The sequence below is a fragment of the Oryctolagus cuniculus genome, chromosome 4 (genome assembly GCF_051225735.1).
Source record: "Oryctolagus cuniculus isolate XC-2025 breed Fujian yellow rabbit chromosome 4, ASM5122573v1, whole genome shotgun sequence".
NCBI lineage: Eukaryota > Metazoa > Chordata > Mammalia > Lagomorpha > Leporidae > Oryctolagus > Oryctolagus cuniculus.
The window spans coordinates 143712469-143730031 of record NC_142870.1 but is presented as its reverse complement, the minus strand read 5'-3'; the positions used below and the strand labels follow the sequence as shown (position 1 = coordinate 143730031).

Sequence of the window (17563 nt, the reverse complement as noted above, 5' to 3'; positions counted from 1 at the left end):
TTTCCCAATAGTTCCAACAAAATATCCAGAATGGAGTCTTGCAGACATGGTTTGTATCATATGATCCAATCACAATGGCCAAGGATGTGAACAATGCTGAGTGGCTGGGCCTCAGTCACCTTCCATCTCTAAGGAGGAAACTACTGGAACCAAGCGGATTGAGAAGAATCAGACTTTGCTCCTCAAAAGGGCAAGCAAGGTGCTATAACTGGGGGTGATCGAATGTCCCCATTTACCTGAAACTGAGTAGTTTCCCAGGACTTAGGGCTTCCAGTGATATAACTCAGTCCTGAGTAAGGCAGGATTGCTGGTCACCCTTGAGCTGTTGTCAAATGATTCAGAAAGCTAACACCGAGCCTCAGTGCCTGTGACCTGTGTATCAGAATCAGTGCCAGATTCTCCCCTGAGGTTTATGGCTTTTTCCTTTTTCAGGCCGATGTAAGCATTTCCCACCCTGCTCCCTGCAGTTAAAGACAAACTGTCAGTGATCACCATGGTACAGAGTTGGGTACAACTCATGGAGAATAGGTGACCACAGACCCAGCCTCATGCCGCTCACATAGCTGTGTCCACATGAGCCTGATCCTTTCCAACCCGACTGTCAAACTCCTTTAATGTGGGTAGGCTCCATCCCCATGGCACTCACCAGTGTCTTCCTCACTCTACTTCCCCCAGCTCCAAGCTCCGTGATCTTTTCTCTTCTTTGGCTTCAATTCACTCCAGTGCACTCTTTCCCTCTTTTCTCCTTAGCCTCCCAAAACTTGGTTTGCTCTGTCCTTCAGCTCCATGCACATTCCTCTTCCTGAAGCCATCAGTATTTCTCCTTGTTTGTTTCTTAATTTGTTCACTCCTGACTTGCCAATAATCTCCAGTAGGGACTATGCATATCCCAGGTACTGACAAAATAATCCACTGAGGTGCACATGGAAGATGATTTTAGAACTTTTTTTTACAATCAATTTTGCATTATCCTCCTTTAATTTTCATGTGAGGATATGTTTTATGGTATATATAACACATACAGATACTAGCACATGTATATCATTCAGAAATAAACATACATATCTGGAGATGAGAACTGTAACTCATTCATTTCCATATCCCCAGGGCTTAGCACACTTTCTTGCTCAACAATTGGCTTTCTTTTTTTAAAAGATATGTTTATTTATTTTGAAAATCAGAATTACAGAGAGAGAGAGAAGGAGAGAGATCTTCAATATACTGGTTCACTCACCAAATGACTGTAATACCCAGGAGCCAGGAGCTTCATCCATATCTCCCATGTGGGTGAAGGGTCCCAAACACTTGGGTCATCTTCTGTGGCTTCTCCCAGGCCATTAACAGGGAGCTGGGTGGGAAGAGGAGCAGCCAAGACATGAACCCAGTATCCATATGGGAAACCAGAGTCACAGGTGTTGGCTTTACCTGCTATGCCATGGAGCCAGCCTCTCAACAATTGCTTTTTAACAGACATATCCATAAATGATTCCACTCCATCACAGGAAACCGACCAGCCTGTCAATCAGTTGTGTTCCTTACTTTCTGCCCACAGAAGATTCAAGCAATCTCTTCAAGGTTCAAGCTCATAATCATGGACCTTAGGAACTTTAAATTGTTTCCCTTCTCTTCCGCACCTGGCTCTTTCCACCAGGCTCCTTGCCCCTACTTCCACCTACCTCAGTCCCTACCCCCTCCCAGCCATCAGAGTCCTCAGGCTCTCCTATCTTATCCCATTATTTCTCTTCCCAAAGTTAGCACATTCACTTAAGATCAGCAAAACGCCCATCCTCACTTCCCGTTCAAGAGTCATATTTCTGGCCCCCACATCTTGTCATTGCCCCTCTTCAACAAACCTTAGCAGTGAGCATCTCAGTGGTAATGGGATGGGTATGGCCTCCAGCCCCAGGCTCCTGCATGCATGTGGGTTCATAGACTATGCTGACCCATGATGATGGTCCCCCCATCCCACCGAAAAGAAATAGAAAACAATGAGGGCAAAGTGGGACGTTTGAAATGTAAAGACACAGTAAACATACATATTCTTGCTGTCCATGACCACCCTTTATTCTTAGATTAGATTTTCTACCTTTTTTGGAGCCTGGTACTGTGGCATATTGGGTTAAGTTGTCATCTGCAGGGCCTGCATCCCCTATGAGCACCAGTTTGAGACCTGGCTGCTCCAATTCCAATCTAACTCCCTGCTAATGTGCCTGGGAAAGCAGCAGAAGATGGCCCAAGTGCTTGGGTCCCTGCACCCACGTGGGAGACCTAAAAGAAGCTCCTGGCTCCTGCCTTCAACCTGGCATAGCCCTGGCCATTTGGGGAGTGAACTAGTAGAAGGACAATTTCTCAGTCTGTCCCTCCTTCTCTCTCTCTCTCTCTATAAGTTTGCCTTTCAAATAAATATTTTTTTAAATTTCAATCTTTTTATATTAAAATATTTTGTCTTACAAATTATGTGATTGTGGTAATTAGCTATTGTCCTTACACAGCCATCCTCTTTGGGTCCTGAGGTCATTAATAAAAAAAATACACTCATTGATAAAATCCAAAAGTCTGAGGATCACCAAGCCATCAGTCAGGGGAAAATGCTTTGTTTCATTTGTTTTTAAGGTGGACAGAGGTGATTCCTGGGGTAATGTGCAAATGGTGTAAAAGATGTTAGAGCTTAGCCTTACTCCCAATCATCATGACTTTAGCAGGTATTAGAGTTGGGAGAGAGTGCCGGGAGCATGCCTGAAGAGGGCAGATCTCAGAGACAGACAGACAATGAGGGTGGGAGAGCCTGAGCGCTATGTGTGATGACATCACACCCTGACCAAGAGCTGAGTCTGTGCTCACACTTTGCCCTAAGCAGGCCTCCTCTATCGCAGGGTACACCTGTGCTGCCAACAGGAAAAATGTGGGATTGTGGAAATGTGCATAGTTGAGGTTTCCAGCTGGAATTCTGCTTGCCAATCAAATACAAACCTGCTTCCTGTCTAGCTTGAATGCATACGCATTGTTCAAATTCCTTACCAAACATGCTTGAACTGCTGAAGCTCTTTAGTGTAAATTTTTAATTGAAAACCCGTATGCCATCAGTCACTCAAAGTGGGGCTCGAATACATAGCTTGAACTAGAAGGCCAATGAACATTGAGCAGTATGTTGCTTAGTCACACTTTGCAGTTTCAGAATCCAATCTTGAGACTCCAAGTAGGGTAGGGTCCTAGAACCACTCCCACAGTCAGGGGAATTTTATCTCCTTCCTCCCACAAGCCAAACCAAGTGGAAATGAGTCACTAAGTGACTGAATCCTGTCCTAGGAACACCCACATTAGGCTGAAACTCGGGGTTCAGTGGTCATTTCCTGAGTCATACCTGCCCTGGTAGCGTGAGCGCGTGACAGCAACATGCTGAGTTTCTCCCGCGGGATCTGGGATGGACATCTCCCCTAGGAAGAGCAGGTGGGCTCTCACACTTCTGAAAATTTGGATCTGCTTTTGTAGAGCCCACTTAGCACTGAAGACCTCTGAACACCATGGTATTCAGCCTGGTGTTTTCCTTATTGTCCTTATACCGTGGACAGGAAGCATCTATTTCTCTGGAAACAGGCCCCACTTGGTGAAAAGTAAAATTCCACAATACTATTAAAGTTAGGACTTGCACTTTTTCTTATGTTATGTCATCACACATACTGAGATTGCTTTGCCCCGACTCCCTAAGATCTAGCAGATAAAAAATAAGAAAAAAACTTGCAAGTTTCCAAAGCATCCTTGACCACTGACAATCTGGACATGAGAACAGAGAGGAAGTGTTGCCACTGTGGCAGAGTAGGCTTAGCCTCCACCTGCTGTGCCTGCATCCCAAATGGCGCTGGTTCAGGTCCCGGCTGCTCAATTTCCAGTCCAGCTCTTTGCCATGGCCTGGGAAAGCAGTAGAAGATGGCCCAAGTGCTGGGCCCTTGTACTTGTATGGGACACCTGGAAGAAGCTCCTGGCTCCTGGCTTCAGAGCAGCCCAGCTCTGGCCATTGTGGCTATTTGGGGAGTGAATCAGCAGATGGAGGACCTCTCTCTCTGTCTCTGCCTCTCACTATTTGTAACTCTACCTCTCAAATGGATGACCAAATCTTTAAAAAAAAAAAAAAAAAAAAAAAAAAAAAAAAAAAAAAAAAAAAAAAGAGGAAGAAGAAGAAAAGAGGAATGTCCTCCCAGTCACAGGTCTATGGTATATATCTGGACAGTTGTCCAGGACCCTGGCATCCAGAGGGGCAGAGCTACAAGGAGTCAGCCACCTGGTCACTGAAAGGCATTCGAACAAGTCTGTCTTTCCAAGCCTCATAAGCACCTGGTTATTGGGAGTTCGATGTGTGCCCTGATTGCTGCGTTTCACCAAGTTAGGACCCCAACTCCTGCAGTTTGTCAAATAACTGGGATTAACAAGCAGTTCTCCTGTCCCTGAGATTGGTCCTCATTTCACACCTAGGAAAATCTCTCAGAATACTAGGAATTTTGCATTTTCATGGTCACCTCCAGTTCCAACTCCTTGCCCCTACTGAAGCCTGACACAGGAAGCTGAGCATCTTTTCAGGATCCTATGTACCATCTCGGTAGTTTCTTTGAAGTGGCTTCTGTACAGATCTTTTGTCCACGTGTTACTTTTCATACAAAGTATAAATATTCAAGGTATATGATGTGATGTTTTGATATATATATACAAAGTGAGACAATTACTATAGTCAAGCAAATTAATATATCCTAGTCACCTTGTGTGTGTATAGAGACAGTCTCTGAGGTCTACTCTCTTAGCAGATTCCCATAATGTCTTCCATCAGTCAACACTTAGATTGCTTCTGTATCTTGGCAACTGTGAACAGCGCAGCAGTGAGCAGGAGCCTGCAGATGTCTCCTCAAGGTTTTGATTTCATTTCCTTTGAGTATATCCCCAGAAGAGAAATCACTGGATCATATGGTACTTCTATGTTTTTGGGTTTTTTTAGGAAACTCTTTTCCATAATGGCTGTATTAATTTGTATTCCTACCAACAGTTTTCAAGGGTCCCCTTTTCTCCACAATCCCACCAAAGCTTGTTATCATCTATCTTTTTGATAATAGCCTTCCTGACAGATGAGAGGTGATGTTTCGTTAAAGCTTTAATTTACATTTTTCCAGTGATTCATGATGTATTTTTTTATAGACCTATTGGCCATTTGTAAGCCTCTTTCAGAAAAATAAAATGTCTATTCAGATCCTTTGACTCTTTTTAAAATCAGGGCATTTTGGGTTTGGGTTTGTTTTTGGATATTGAGTTTATGAATTCTTATTATTTTGGCTATTAGCCCTTTATCAGATATATAATCTACAGATATTTTATCCCAATGTATTTTCTCCTTTCCATTTTGCTGATGTTTCCTTTGTATGCAGCAGTTTCTAGTTTGATGTCATCCCATTTAGCTGCTTTTGCTTTTTTTTGCCTGAGCTTCTGGTGTCATATTAAAAAAAAAAAAAAAATTGCAAAAGCAAATGTCAAGATTTTTCCCCTATATTTTCTTCTAGGAGTTCTAAGGTTTCAGATGTTTCACTTAAGCCTTCAATCTTTAGTTGATTTTTCGGTATGGTGTAAGACAAGGATCCAATCCATTCTTTGCATGGGAATATCCAATACTGCTTATTGAAGACTGTCCTTTCCCCTTTGGGTATTCATGGAGCCATTATCAAAACTTCATTGACAATGTACGTCAGCGGGTATGTTCAGTTTATTTCTGGCCTTTCTATTCTGTTCCATTGGTGTACGTGTCTGTTTTCAGGCTGAGTACCTTACCATGTTGATTATTATAGCTTTGTAAAATCATTTGAAATCAGGAAATGGGATGACTCCAACCTTGTTCTTCTGTCTCGAGATTACTTTATGTTAAGGGTCTTTTGTGGGCCGGCGCCACGGCTCAATAGGCTAATCCTCCGCCTTGTGGTGCCGGCACACTGGGTTCTAGTCCCGGTCGGGGCGCCGGATTCTGTCCCGGTTGCCTTCTTCCAGGCCAGCTCTCTGCTGTGGCCCGGGAAGGCAGTGGAGGATGAGGATGGCCCAAGTGCTTGGGCCCTGCACCCCATGGGAGACCAGGAGAAGCACCTGGCTCCTGCCTTCGGATCAGCGCGGTGCGCTGGCCACAGCGCACCAGCCGCGGTGGCCATTGGAGGGTGAACCAACGGCAAAGGAAGACCTTTCTCTCTGTCTCTCTCTCTCACTGTCCACTCTGCCTGTCAAAAAATAAAAATTAAAAAAAAAATTTTTAAAAAGGGTCTTTTGTGATTCCACATGAGTTTCAGATTTGTTTTTTCTATTTCTGTGAAAAATACCACTGGAATTTTGATAAAGGGTGGGCTGAATCTGTATATCACTTTGTGTTACACGAACATTTTAACAATTTTAATGTTTCCAATCCATGAACAGAAAATAGTTTTCCATTTATTTGTGTCTTCTATTTCTTTCATCAATGTTTTATAGTTTTCAGTATATAAAACATTCACCTTTCTTGATTAAATTTCTAAGTATTTTACATTCTTTGATATTATTATAAACTAAATGTTTTTCTTGATTTCCCTTTTGAACAAATAATAATTGCTACAAAGCGACACAACTGATTTGTGTGTATTTATTTTGTATTCTATTACATTAGTGAATTCCTTTACTAGTTCTAATGGTTTTTTTTTTTTTTTTGTGGAGTCTTTAGGGTATCCTACATATAGAAGCAAACACAGAAAATGTTACCTCTTCTTTTCTAATTTGGATGCCTTTTATATCTTTTCATTGTCAAATTGGCCTTGCTAACACCTCCATTGTCTAATTGAGTTATTTGTTTCCTTATTGTTAAGTATTTTAAAGCTGTTGGTACATTTTAAATAAGAATCTTTTATCAGAGATGTCTTTTGTAAATTTTTCTCTCGATTTTTGACTTGTCTTCTCAATGTTTTGAGGTTAATAGTTATTTTTATTCTTAGTCTTTAAAGACAAAATTCTGTCAATTTCTGGTTTTAATTGATATAATAGCCATAATTCCTGTCTTTTAGTTTTTTTGAATAGGTTTTTCTCTTTGTCTTTGTTATTATTCAATACTTTAATGCAGCCACGTGTGATTTTATTTTTATTTACCTTTCTTGGAACTCTTTGTGCGATTTTCTTTTAAATTTTTTAAAAACATTTATTGATTTATTTGAAAGTCGGAGATACAGCAACAGAAGGAGAAACAGAGAGAGATCTTCCATTGGCTGGTTCACTCCCCAGGTGGCCACAATGGCCAGGGCTGGGCCAGGCAGGAACCAGGATCCAGGAGCTTCATCCAGATCAGGAGTGGCAGGGGCCCAACCCCTTGGGCCATCTTCTGCTGCTTTTCCAGGCCATTAGTAGGGAGCTGGATCAGAAGTGGAGCAGCCAGCACATGAACAGGTGCCCAGATTGGATGCCAGTGTCACAGGCAGTGGCTTTAGCCACTACGCCACAGTGCTGGCCTCATCATTGTGCAATCCTAATCTAAGATTTATGCTCCTCACTGATTTTAGAAAACCCTTATCCCATACCTTATCAGCTCCCATGTGATTTCTTCTCTTCTCTGGTGCTCCCGTTAGAGAGATGCTGAGCCTCACCTTCTCTCCTCCACTCCTGTCCCTGCTGCTTCCTATTTTCCATTTCTCCTTATATCTGCACATGTGACATCATTGCTCAGTTCTTTTAGCTAATGAAGACTACCTTCACCAGTGTTTAAGCTGACAATTGTTTGTTTTCTATTGCTGCCAGAAGAAACTTAGCAGTGGTTCTCATGTGGCACTTGGGGTCCTCTTTCACATTCATTTTTGGTTGGAAGAATCAGTTCTTTACAGTTCTAGGACTAAGGTCGCTGTCTCCTTGGCATGTGAGTCTTTTCATCTCTGAGTTAATGATTGTTCTTCCAGTCCTTCTCACTCTTCAAATATCTCAGACTTAGCTCACTGATGTATCTCTTACTTCCTATTCTGCCTTCTTCTAGTGCTTTTTGGGGTCCCTATGATTGCACTGGGCCTCCCTGGATAACCTAGGATTATCGTCCTACTTGAACATCAGCTGCATAATACTTTAATTACATGTGTAAATCTTTCTGCCCCTTAATGTATGAAGGTACTTCATAAAGTCCCTGGAAAATAAAGTTAAAAGATAAACTAATTTGGATGCCAAAAAAATTGAAGTCCATGCCTAGTTTTTTTTATAATACACTTTTTCATAAAATTTAGGAAGACTGCTCAAGTTATAATTAGGGGGGTAACACAAGGACCAAAAGAGATCTTTCTGAAAAGGTTGTCAAAATTATGCCTCCTACCTGACCCAATATTGAATTTTTGCTTTGTTATCTATATATTTAATTTCTACAAATTCTGGGAGAGATTGTGAAATCTTCCTGTTCTTTTATTTGTATGACGACTTTTATTTTCATGTGGTATGATTTCCTTCTTTTATGTCATTAATGGATCTGACCCTCTTGGGGGACCCACTGTCATCATTTATTAAATTTCATGTTATTATTCATAACCAGTGATGTGCGGAAGTCAGTTTGCCAGAACTGATTCTATGAATCTCTTTCCAGCTTTGCCTTCAATGACTACATTCACATTGCTAGCTTCAAATCAGCCATGGTGGGAGAATTTACACCATGAAAACTGACAAGTGTTATAAATCAGAGCGGGTGGGCTTTTTTTTAGAAGCTTGTTTACAAGTATAACATTGTTTGTAACAGATTATTAATTTTGAGGTTTTAAATAGCTTATTTACTTATTTTTATTTTATTTGAAAAGCAGAAAGAATTTCCACCTACTGGTTCACTCCCCAAATGCCTGTAACTACCAGGGCTTTACCAGGTCAAAGCCAAGAGCCCAGAATTCCATCTGAGTCTCTCATGTGGGTGGCAGGGACCCAAATACTTGAGCCATCACCTGCTGCTTCCCAGAGTGTATATTAGCAGGAAGCTGGAATGGAGAGGGCAGAGCTGGGGACTCAATATTCTGATATGAGATGCGGGCATCATTTAAGGTGACTTAAACCACTGTGCCAAAAGCCTGTCCCATATTTATTTTTTTTTACATATTTGAAAGAAAGGATGGGGGGGGAGAGAGAGACCTTCCATCTACTGGCTCATTCTCCAAATGCCTTCAACAGCAACAGCAAGTGCTGGGTCAGGCCAAAGCCTGGAGCCCAGAACTCCATCTGGGTCTCCCATGTGGGTGGCAGGGACCCAGATACTTGAGCCATCACCTGCTGCTGCCCTGGGTGTGCATTAGCAGGAAGCTGGCATCAGACGCAGAGTGTGAACTAAATCCAGGCACTCTGATTTGAGATGCAGGCATCCCAGATGGCATCTTAACCTCTGTCCCCAAATTCTGAGTTTTCAGCTCAAGTTTAACAGGGCTGTAAGTGTAGAAATCCCGTGCAATCCGCAGTGAGGGTTTCGCAGTCGCCTCTGCGAGCCATTGCAGAAGTGCTATCTGCCGAGAATCGCCTCTTACAACTACGTCCTTAGGGAGGGAGCTTCAGGACCATGGTGTGGAGTGTGTAAAATCAACCCCAGTCACACAGGAGACACAGGCTCGTGGCAACACAGTCTCAGAAGATTATTTTCTTTTCTTTTTTTTTTCCATGCATGAATCAGCTCAGGCTAAACCTAACAAGCCTTCTTGTTTTCTCCCTGGGAAAGTGAGCTGAGTTTTTCTAGGCCATCCCTTCACTATCTGAGCCACTGAATACCCTCCCTCCACCCACACTCCCACCCTTCTTGCTCCTCCCTCTCCTGTTCTCATTCTTATTTTTTCCTAAGACCTATCTTCAATTAACTTTATACACGTTAAGTTTAATCCTACACTAAAGTAAAAGAGTTCAACAAATAGGATGAAGGGAAAAAAACCTGTTCCTTAGCAGTCGAGACAAGGGCTGTTTAAAATCATCGCACTCAAAATGTCAGCTTCACTTCTATAGATTGCCTTTTAGGTGCTCTATTAGTCACCACAGAGCAGGAAGAACGAATGGTATTTGTCCTTTGGGGACTGGCTTATTTCACCTTGTATAACGTTGAGTTGCCTGAGTCACCATTCCCTAGCTGAGAGTGAACGCAGCAAGGCCCCGCCCTCTCCTCCCAGCTCCCACGCAGTAGACAGGTGCCCTTTCGAAGCATCCTGGCGGCCACGTTTTCCACAACTTTGTTGATTTTCCTGTTCAAAATGCGCCCCAGACACAGGGTCGACCTGCTGTCCACAGTGCAGGAGCGGGCTGTGATGCGCCTTAGCAAACACCTGGGTTGGGTCAGCTTTGCTCTAGCATGAATCACACGGCTGTCGATTGTAAGTTCAATGCTAATGCATCAAAAATATGCGTTCTACAGGGGCCTTAACACAGAAACGCACACAAAATTAGGCTTCCTATTGAAGATCAGAATACCACGAGCTGGACTCACAGGGACCTAACCCATGAGTAATATCAGTGTTGGCAAATTCAGAGTCCCCTCACTAACCCACTGTTGGTGGGAATGCAAACTGGTCAAGCCACTATGGAAGTCAGTCTGGAGATTCCTCAGAAACCTGAATATAACCCTACCATTCGACCCAGCCATCCCACTCCTTGGAATTTACCCAAAGGAATTTAAATTGGCAAACAAAAAAGCGGTCTGCACCCTAATGTTTATTGCAGCTCAATTCACAATAGCTAAGACCTGGAACCAACCTAAATGCCCATCAACGGTAGACTGGATAAAGAAATTATGGGATATGTACTCTTTAGAATACTATACTGCAGTAAGAAACAACGAAATCCAGTCATTTGCAACAAAATGGAGGAATCTGGAACACATCATGCTGAGTGAAGTAAGCCAGTCCCAAAGGGACAAATACCATATGTTCTCCCTGATCGGTGACAACTGACTGAACACCAAAAAGGAAACCTGTTGAAGTGAAATGGACACTATGAGAAATGGTGACTTGATCAGCATAGCCCTGACTGTTAATGAACAACTTAATACATTATCCCTCTTAGTAGTTTTTTTTTTGTCTGTTCTACTTAATATGACTGGTTTAATTCTGTAATTAATACACAGTTATTCTTAAGTGTTGAAATTTAACTGAAATGTGATCCCTGTTAAACATAAGAGTGGGAATAAGAGAGGGAAGAGATGTATAATTTGGGACATGCTCAAGCTGACTTGCCCCAAATGGTAGAGTTAGAAACATACCAGGGGACTCCAATTCAATCCCATCAAGGTGGCACGTACCAATGCCATCTCACTAGTCCCGCTGATCAATTTCAGTTCACAATTGATCATAATGAAAGGACTAAGAGTCAAAGGGAGCACATAAACAATTCTAGTACCTGCTAATACTAACCGATAGAATAAATAAAGGGGAGAGTGATCCAACATGGGAAGCGAGATACTCAGCAGACTCATAGAATGGCAGATGTCCTAAACAGCACTCTGGCCTCAGAATCAGCCCTAAAGGCATTCCAATCTGGCTGAAAAGCCCATGAGAGTATTTCAGGCATGGAAAGCCAAGACACTCCAGCAAAAAAAAAAAAAAAAAAAAAAAAAAAAAAAACAACAACAACTAAATAAAAGATCTCTGTGAGTGAGATCGTGAGATCCCAGTGGAAAGAACAGGTCTTCAAAGAAGGAGGTACCTTTCTCTGAAGGGAGGAGAGAACCTCCACTTCGACTATGACCTTGTCTAAACAAGATAAGAGTCGGAGAACTCAAGGGGCTTCCATAGCCTTGAAAACTCATGACTGGAGCATAGGGAGATTACTGATGCCATAGACAGGAGTGTCAATTGGTAAAGTCAACAACAAGAGTCACTGTGCACTTACTCCTCATGTAGGATCTCTGTCCTTAATGTGCTGTACATTGAGATTTAATGCTATAACGAGTACTCAAACAGTATATTTCACTTTGTGTTTCTATGGGGGTGCAAACTGTTGAAATCTTTACTTAATGTATACTAAACTGATCTTCTGTAAAAAAAAAAGAAAGAAAGAAAGAAAGAAAGAAAGAAAGAAAGAAAGAAAGAAAGAAAGAAAGAAAGAATCAATTCCCAACTTGACTCTCACTGGGATTAAACATGACAATAGGTCTGATCTGATTTCATCATCATTTAAAAAATCATCTATTATTTTTCACTTTATGTTTCTGTGTGGGAGCAAACTGTTGAAATCCTTACTTAATGTATACTAAGCTGATCTTCTGTATATAAAGAGAATCGAAAATGAATCTTGATGTGAATGGAAGGGGAGAGGGAGTGGGAAAGGGGAGGGTTGTGGGTGGGAGGGACGTTATGGGGGGAGCCATTGTAATCCATAAGCCATACTTTGGAAATTTATATTCATTAAATAAAAGTTTAAAAAAAATTTCAGAGTCCCCTGAGAGTTTGCAGACTCTTCTTACGATTAATGAGAATCTACTGCATTTGCCTCATAACCAGCCCGACCTAAGTTCTTAGCCAAGGAGCCGGGCTGTAGCTCAGTCCCTGCGCTCAGAATGGCATGGCCACATGGATGGAGTCCCTGTATCTGCAGGTTCTTTGTGGCTCAGCCACTGGGTGCCTGAGCAACCTGCAACACTCCCCAGCAGCCACCTCTGCACTTGCTTTCCCCTCTGCAGAGGGAGCCTGGTTTAATCAGGAAAGAAACTCCCCGGGAAGGTAAACAGTGCATAGAGTGTACACACGATGGAAAACAAATGGCTCTTGGTACCATGTTGGGGACATTATCTCAGTAGGGGAGATAAAGGACAGGGCAGGCCCAGCTGGCCCTGGTGAGTCCTCCCCTCCGTCCCACGGCCCACTTGTGACGTGAGCACCGACCTCTTTGAGAAAACTCCATCCCTATACTCATTCCCCTCAGAGCTGGGCTGTCCGTGTGCCGGGTAGCTCTGTGTGTCGACGCTGCACCCCACCATGGCCGTGACCGCCTGCCAAGGCCTGGGGTTCGTGGTTTCCCTGATCGGGTTTGCGGGCATTATTGCTGCCACCTGCATGGACCAATGGAGCACGCAGGACTTGTACAACAACCCAGTGACAGCCGTGTACAACTACCAAGGGCTGTGGCGCTCCTGCGTCCGGGAGAGCTCTGGCTTCACCGAGTGCCGCGGCTACTTCACCCTGCTGGGGCTGCCAGGTAAGAGCCGGGCACCTGGCCGGCTTGGCGGGGGGAGGTGGAGGCGAGGAGAGGTGGAGGTGAGGAGAGGTGGAGGCGGTGAGGAGACAGCTGGGCCCGCTGAAAAGGATCTCTGGGGAGGGAGGAACTGTGATTTATTTTTGGCAGGAGCAACAGCCACCATGGCAGGGTTGGAATAGGAGGGCAGGGACCTTAGGGATAGAACCTTCTGGAACGGTCAGAGATCCTGTTCCCACAATTGGATGGTGCCCAGTTCTAAGAGGCATATTAAAAAAAAAAAATGACTTCCGTGTGAGCAATAACTTAGTTTCAAGCACCCAGAGGGCCAAGACTCAGGAGGCCCAGCCTTCAGCCACCTTCTTCCTCTCGCCCCAGGATCCTGCCCCGCTGAGCCGGGGACTGCTGGTCCCCTGAACAGAGTTCCAGCTCCCAACTGCCTGGTGGCCCCAGGCTTCCAGGGACTCTGATTGTGTAGGAGCAACAGGAACAGGGTGGAGGCAGAGGCCAGAGAGGAAGCACTGTGCGGCTGGGTCTCTCTGGGGTGGGCAGGAGTGGCCTGGCCCTGGGGCTCCGGGTTTCTGACCTTCTAGAAAGTATTGGTCACAAGGAGCCAGACTGCAGGCACTCTGTGCTCAGGTCCTCTGTGCCAGTGGGAACAGGTGCTACAGGCTGCCATGTCCCTGCCCGGCTGCCACACGGGTTGCACAAAGAACATGTGTTTGTTTGCTTAGTACATCGGTCATTTTAACTTAAAGAAAAATTCAATCTCAAGAGCAGAGAATGTTAAAAGTGTCTTGCGCTCAGCTAATAATAAGACAACAGGTTGTCTTGTCATGTGTAATGCTGCTTACTTGTTCCTTCCATGAACGGGCATCGAGGTCTTGCAGGGGCAGTGGTAGAAGGGGGGCATTAGAAGGAGGCTCAGAAATAGAAAACAAGAACTCGTCTTCTTATCACATGGTCAGGTAAAGGTGACACGCGAAGGCTTCGCACAGTGATTGGTTTTTTCATTCGCCCAACATTTGTTCATGGAGAGCACCCGAGAGTCTTGGGACTCTGCAGGCCTGGCACCCTCCAAAATAGCAATGCATGGGCCAGGGGTTAGATGTAGCAGTCACGATGCTTCTTGGGATGGCTTCGTGGTCCTGTGGCCTGCTGACTCCTCCTTAGCTCTGGATACACTACTTGCCCTTGAGAGTCTCCCCTAGCTCAGGTGCAAAACACCCAAAACCCATCCAAGAGGCTGGGTCCTGGGTGCACGCAGAGCTAGAAGTCATGGCGGAGAGAACCAGCCTGTGGCTGACTGCAGGGACGTGCGAGGGCCTCACAAAAGGAAAATAACCATGGTGAGTTGCACACCAGCCTTGAGTGAGTAGCAACATGCAGTAGTCTGTGTAGTCTCTACAACCGTCTTGCGGGCTCGGTGCGAGGATCATCCTGTCTTTGCGACACGGAAGTTGAGTTTGAGTAATTTGCACCGAGCCACCCCCAGATGTAGCTGGAGCTCAAACCCTGTCTTGTCTGTGCCTAAGTTCGGGCTCATAACCTTAATAGGGAGCTGAGGGCATTAAGACACAAAGCTGAAATCTCTTCTGGCTCAAACGGGCAGGGGTAACTTCCTGCCTTCACCTCTTGCCTAAGTCTGGTGCTGCAGACACAGACATCTATTTGGGTGGGGTCCTGGACAAACCACGGCTGCCAACGTGCCCCCCCCCCATGGAAGCCACACTGCCCTCGCTGTTAGGCAGCCTGTGGCACAGCCCGGAGAGACCAGGACCTTAGAGCCACACCTGCTGAAAATGCTAGAAGCCAAAATCCATCCTCAGATTGAACAGTAGTCTACATACTTTGATTTGCCGAGGGACACATTTTTAAAAGAGCAGACCAAACTGGATAAAAGTTGGGTACCTTTGGCAAAAATGACAAAATTCAACAGATCAACCTAGGAACAGATATGAAAGTAGTAGTTTAAGCAAATCCAACCCAGAATTCATGGAAATCAGTGAACAGCAACTAAAATTAGAAGATCCCCAAAACAACTCTTCCCTGAAGTGACTGATGAGTAAAAAAAAAAAAAATAGTATTAAAAATACCCAGATCTGTGTGTATCAAAGACTTTCCTACCGATGCAACCCTTGATAACATAGGAGAATTGTTAGAAGTCACGATGCGAAGAGCCTCGCATAAAGCACTTATGGGACTGATATTTGATGTTTGGCAGCAATGAATCTGTTGAAAGTGTGTAAAGGCCCTAAGCCCAGAAATACAGAACATGGACCTGCTAACGCTTTTCAAAGAATGTTACTTTGCAAAAAAAAAGAAAAAAAAATAGAAAGAAATCGAAATAAAGTGGTGACTAAGTGGAGAATTAAACAGGAGCAAGAAGAAAAAGTAAAGTTAGCAGAGGATGCTGAGATGAACTCTCTATCAGGAAAAATTGGATGCTTGTTAAATTTCAGGAGACAGACGGTCTGACCTGCAGAGAAAACTTGTCCGTATTTTCTTAAATCATGGTTAGCTAAATGGACACACTTTATCAAGGAGCAAAAGAGAGGATAATTTTATTTAGAGAAAAAGCCAGGAAGGCACTGCATAAAGCCAAAGATGCCAACAATGGGAACCTGCAACTCAGGAACAAAGGAGTGACTTGCAAAGTACTAGGAGCAACAAGATCATCAGGAGTCCCCAAACAAGTGGCATTCAGAAGGTCGCAGATTTAAAGGAAAAGGAAAGAAAAACAAAGCTTCCCAGGCTGGGCCTGCCTGTGGGAAAGCACCATTTCAAGGCAGTGGAACAAAAGCTGGTAGTGATGAAAATGGGCGTAGCTGGACCTGTGAACAGAGCGAGAAAAGGGGGAGTCAATGTTCGGCACAGCAATGAAGCCACCACTCAGAGCACCTGCATCCCACATCAGAGTGTCCAGATGGAGACCAAGCTACTCTCTGTGTTTTTTTTTTGGGGGGGGGGGGTTGTTTTTGTTTTTTTTTTTTATTTTTTATTTTTTGACAGGCAGAGTGGACAGTGAGAGAGAGAGAGACAGAGAGAAAGGTCTTCCTTTGTCGTTGGTTCACCCTCCAATGGCCGCTGCGGCCAGCGCACTGTTCTAATCCGAAGCCAGGAGCCAGGTACTTATCCTGGTCTCCCATGGGGTGCAGGGTCCAAGTACTTGGGCTATCATCCACTGCACTCCTGGGCCACAGCAGAGAGCTGGCCTGGAAGAGGGGCAACCAGGACAGAATCTGGCGCCCCGACCGGGACTAGAACCCGGTGTGCCGGCGCCGCAAGGCGGAGGATTAGCCTAGTGATCCGCAGCACCGGCCGAGAAATATGTTTCAAAGAAAACATTCTTAACAGAGAAACATTCTGGTACATCCTCAATGTTGATTTAAATTATGTTTATTTTAAGGCTACTCTACTATATTCAATAGATTTAAATTCTTTATGCATATCTACTACACACGTACAAAAAAACATGTTTGCAAATCTAATATAAATTACACAAAAAATGAGTAAATCCAAATTGAAAATTTAGTGTGAGGGATAGTGTTAATTTCCCTCTGGGGGATAACAGGACAAAGATGTAGCCTCAAGCCTGGTTCTGTGCCTCCCCTACTTCTGTGTTCTGACTGCAGTATTACTGGCACGGGTTCTCTATCCACGTTTGTCTCGCAGCGTGGTGTCAGTCACTTTAGGACCTCACATCTCACGCTTCGCCCAAGCTCCCTCAAGCAGTCAGCTCTCACTGTGGCCCTGTGGCACCTGTGACTTCGTGACTTGGTAGTTCTCTGCACCAGCCTTGCTCCCTTAAGGAAAGGTTGTGGTGAGCTCTTGAAATCCAGAGCTAGTGGCTGTTTTAACCCAATAATGTCTGGAAGTGGACAAAGTTCTTTACCACCGATCTATTGCTAGGAATAATTGCTGCAATCAAGTAGGTACAAGGACAGGACAGGGAAATGCTTGCAGATGACGCTAATGTGGGGATGGGCAGGGCACAGCACTGAAACCTGGTGAGCCAGTACCGCTGGGCGGGAGAAATCCCTCCTACTCTGCTTCCTGTTTGGGCTACCGTGCACCCTTCATTCACTAGCAGTTGAGGGCGTCCTCTGGCTGTTCCCCGGTGCACCAGCAGGAACAGAAAGCCTAAGTGGCCAGCAGAGGAGATGAGCATGCTTGTTTCCATTGCCATTGAAATGAAAGCACTGATTTTTAAAATTTCCATTCAGAAGTTACACGATCCTAAGAATTCTTGGTCTTATAGAGAAGAAGCCAGGCACAGCCAAGCCTTCCAGAGAAATCCTAGGCTTAGGATTGGTGCAAAGTCCCTTCACAGACCCCAAACCAGTGGCCAACCTCTTCCACACTGGCTGGGTTTAGACAAGGTTCCATCTTGAGGGTCACAAAGAAGGAAAAG

The 17563-nt window shown here is 44.3% G+C and overlaps 2 protein-coding genes and 1 pseudogene across 2 annotated transcripts in view; all 3 read left to right on the top strand.

Moving 5' to 3' along the window:
* Positions 1-17563, top strand: part of ARMC8 (armadillo repeat containing 8) — an 862269-nt gene that overhangs the window by 564238 nt on the left and 280468 nt on the right. The gene's annotated exons all lie outside the window — the stretch shown is intronic.
* The window catches only part of CLDN18 (claudin 18), a 38402-nt gene continuing 33700 nt past the window's right edge, over positions 12862-17563 (top strand). The window contains exon 1 of the mRNA XM_089332220.1: positions 12862-13152. Coding sequence (XP_089188346.1) covers positions 12933-13152 — 220 coding nt within the window. The 5' untranslated portion in view covers positions 12862-12932. The remainder of the gene's footprint in view (positions 13153-17563) is intronic.
* LOC127482793 (lupus La protein homolog pseudogene) lies at positions 14110-16032 on the top strand (annotated as a pseudogene).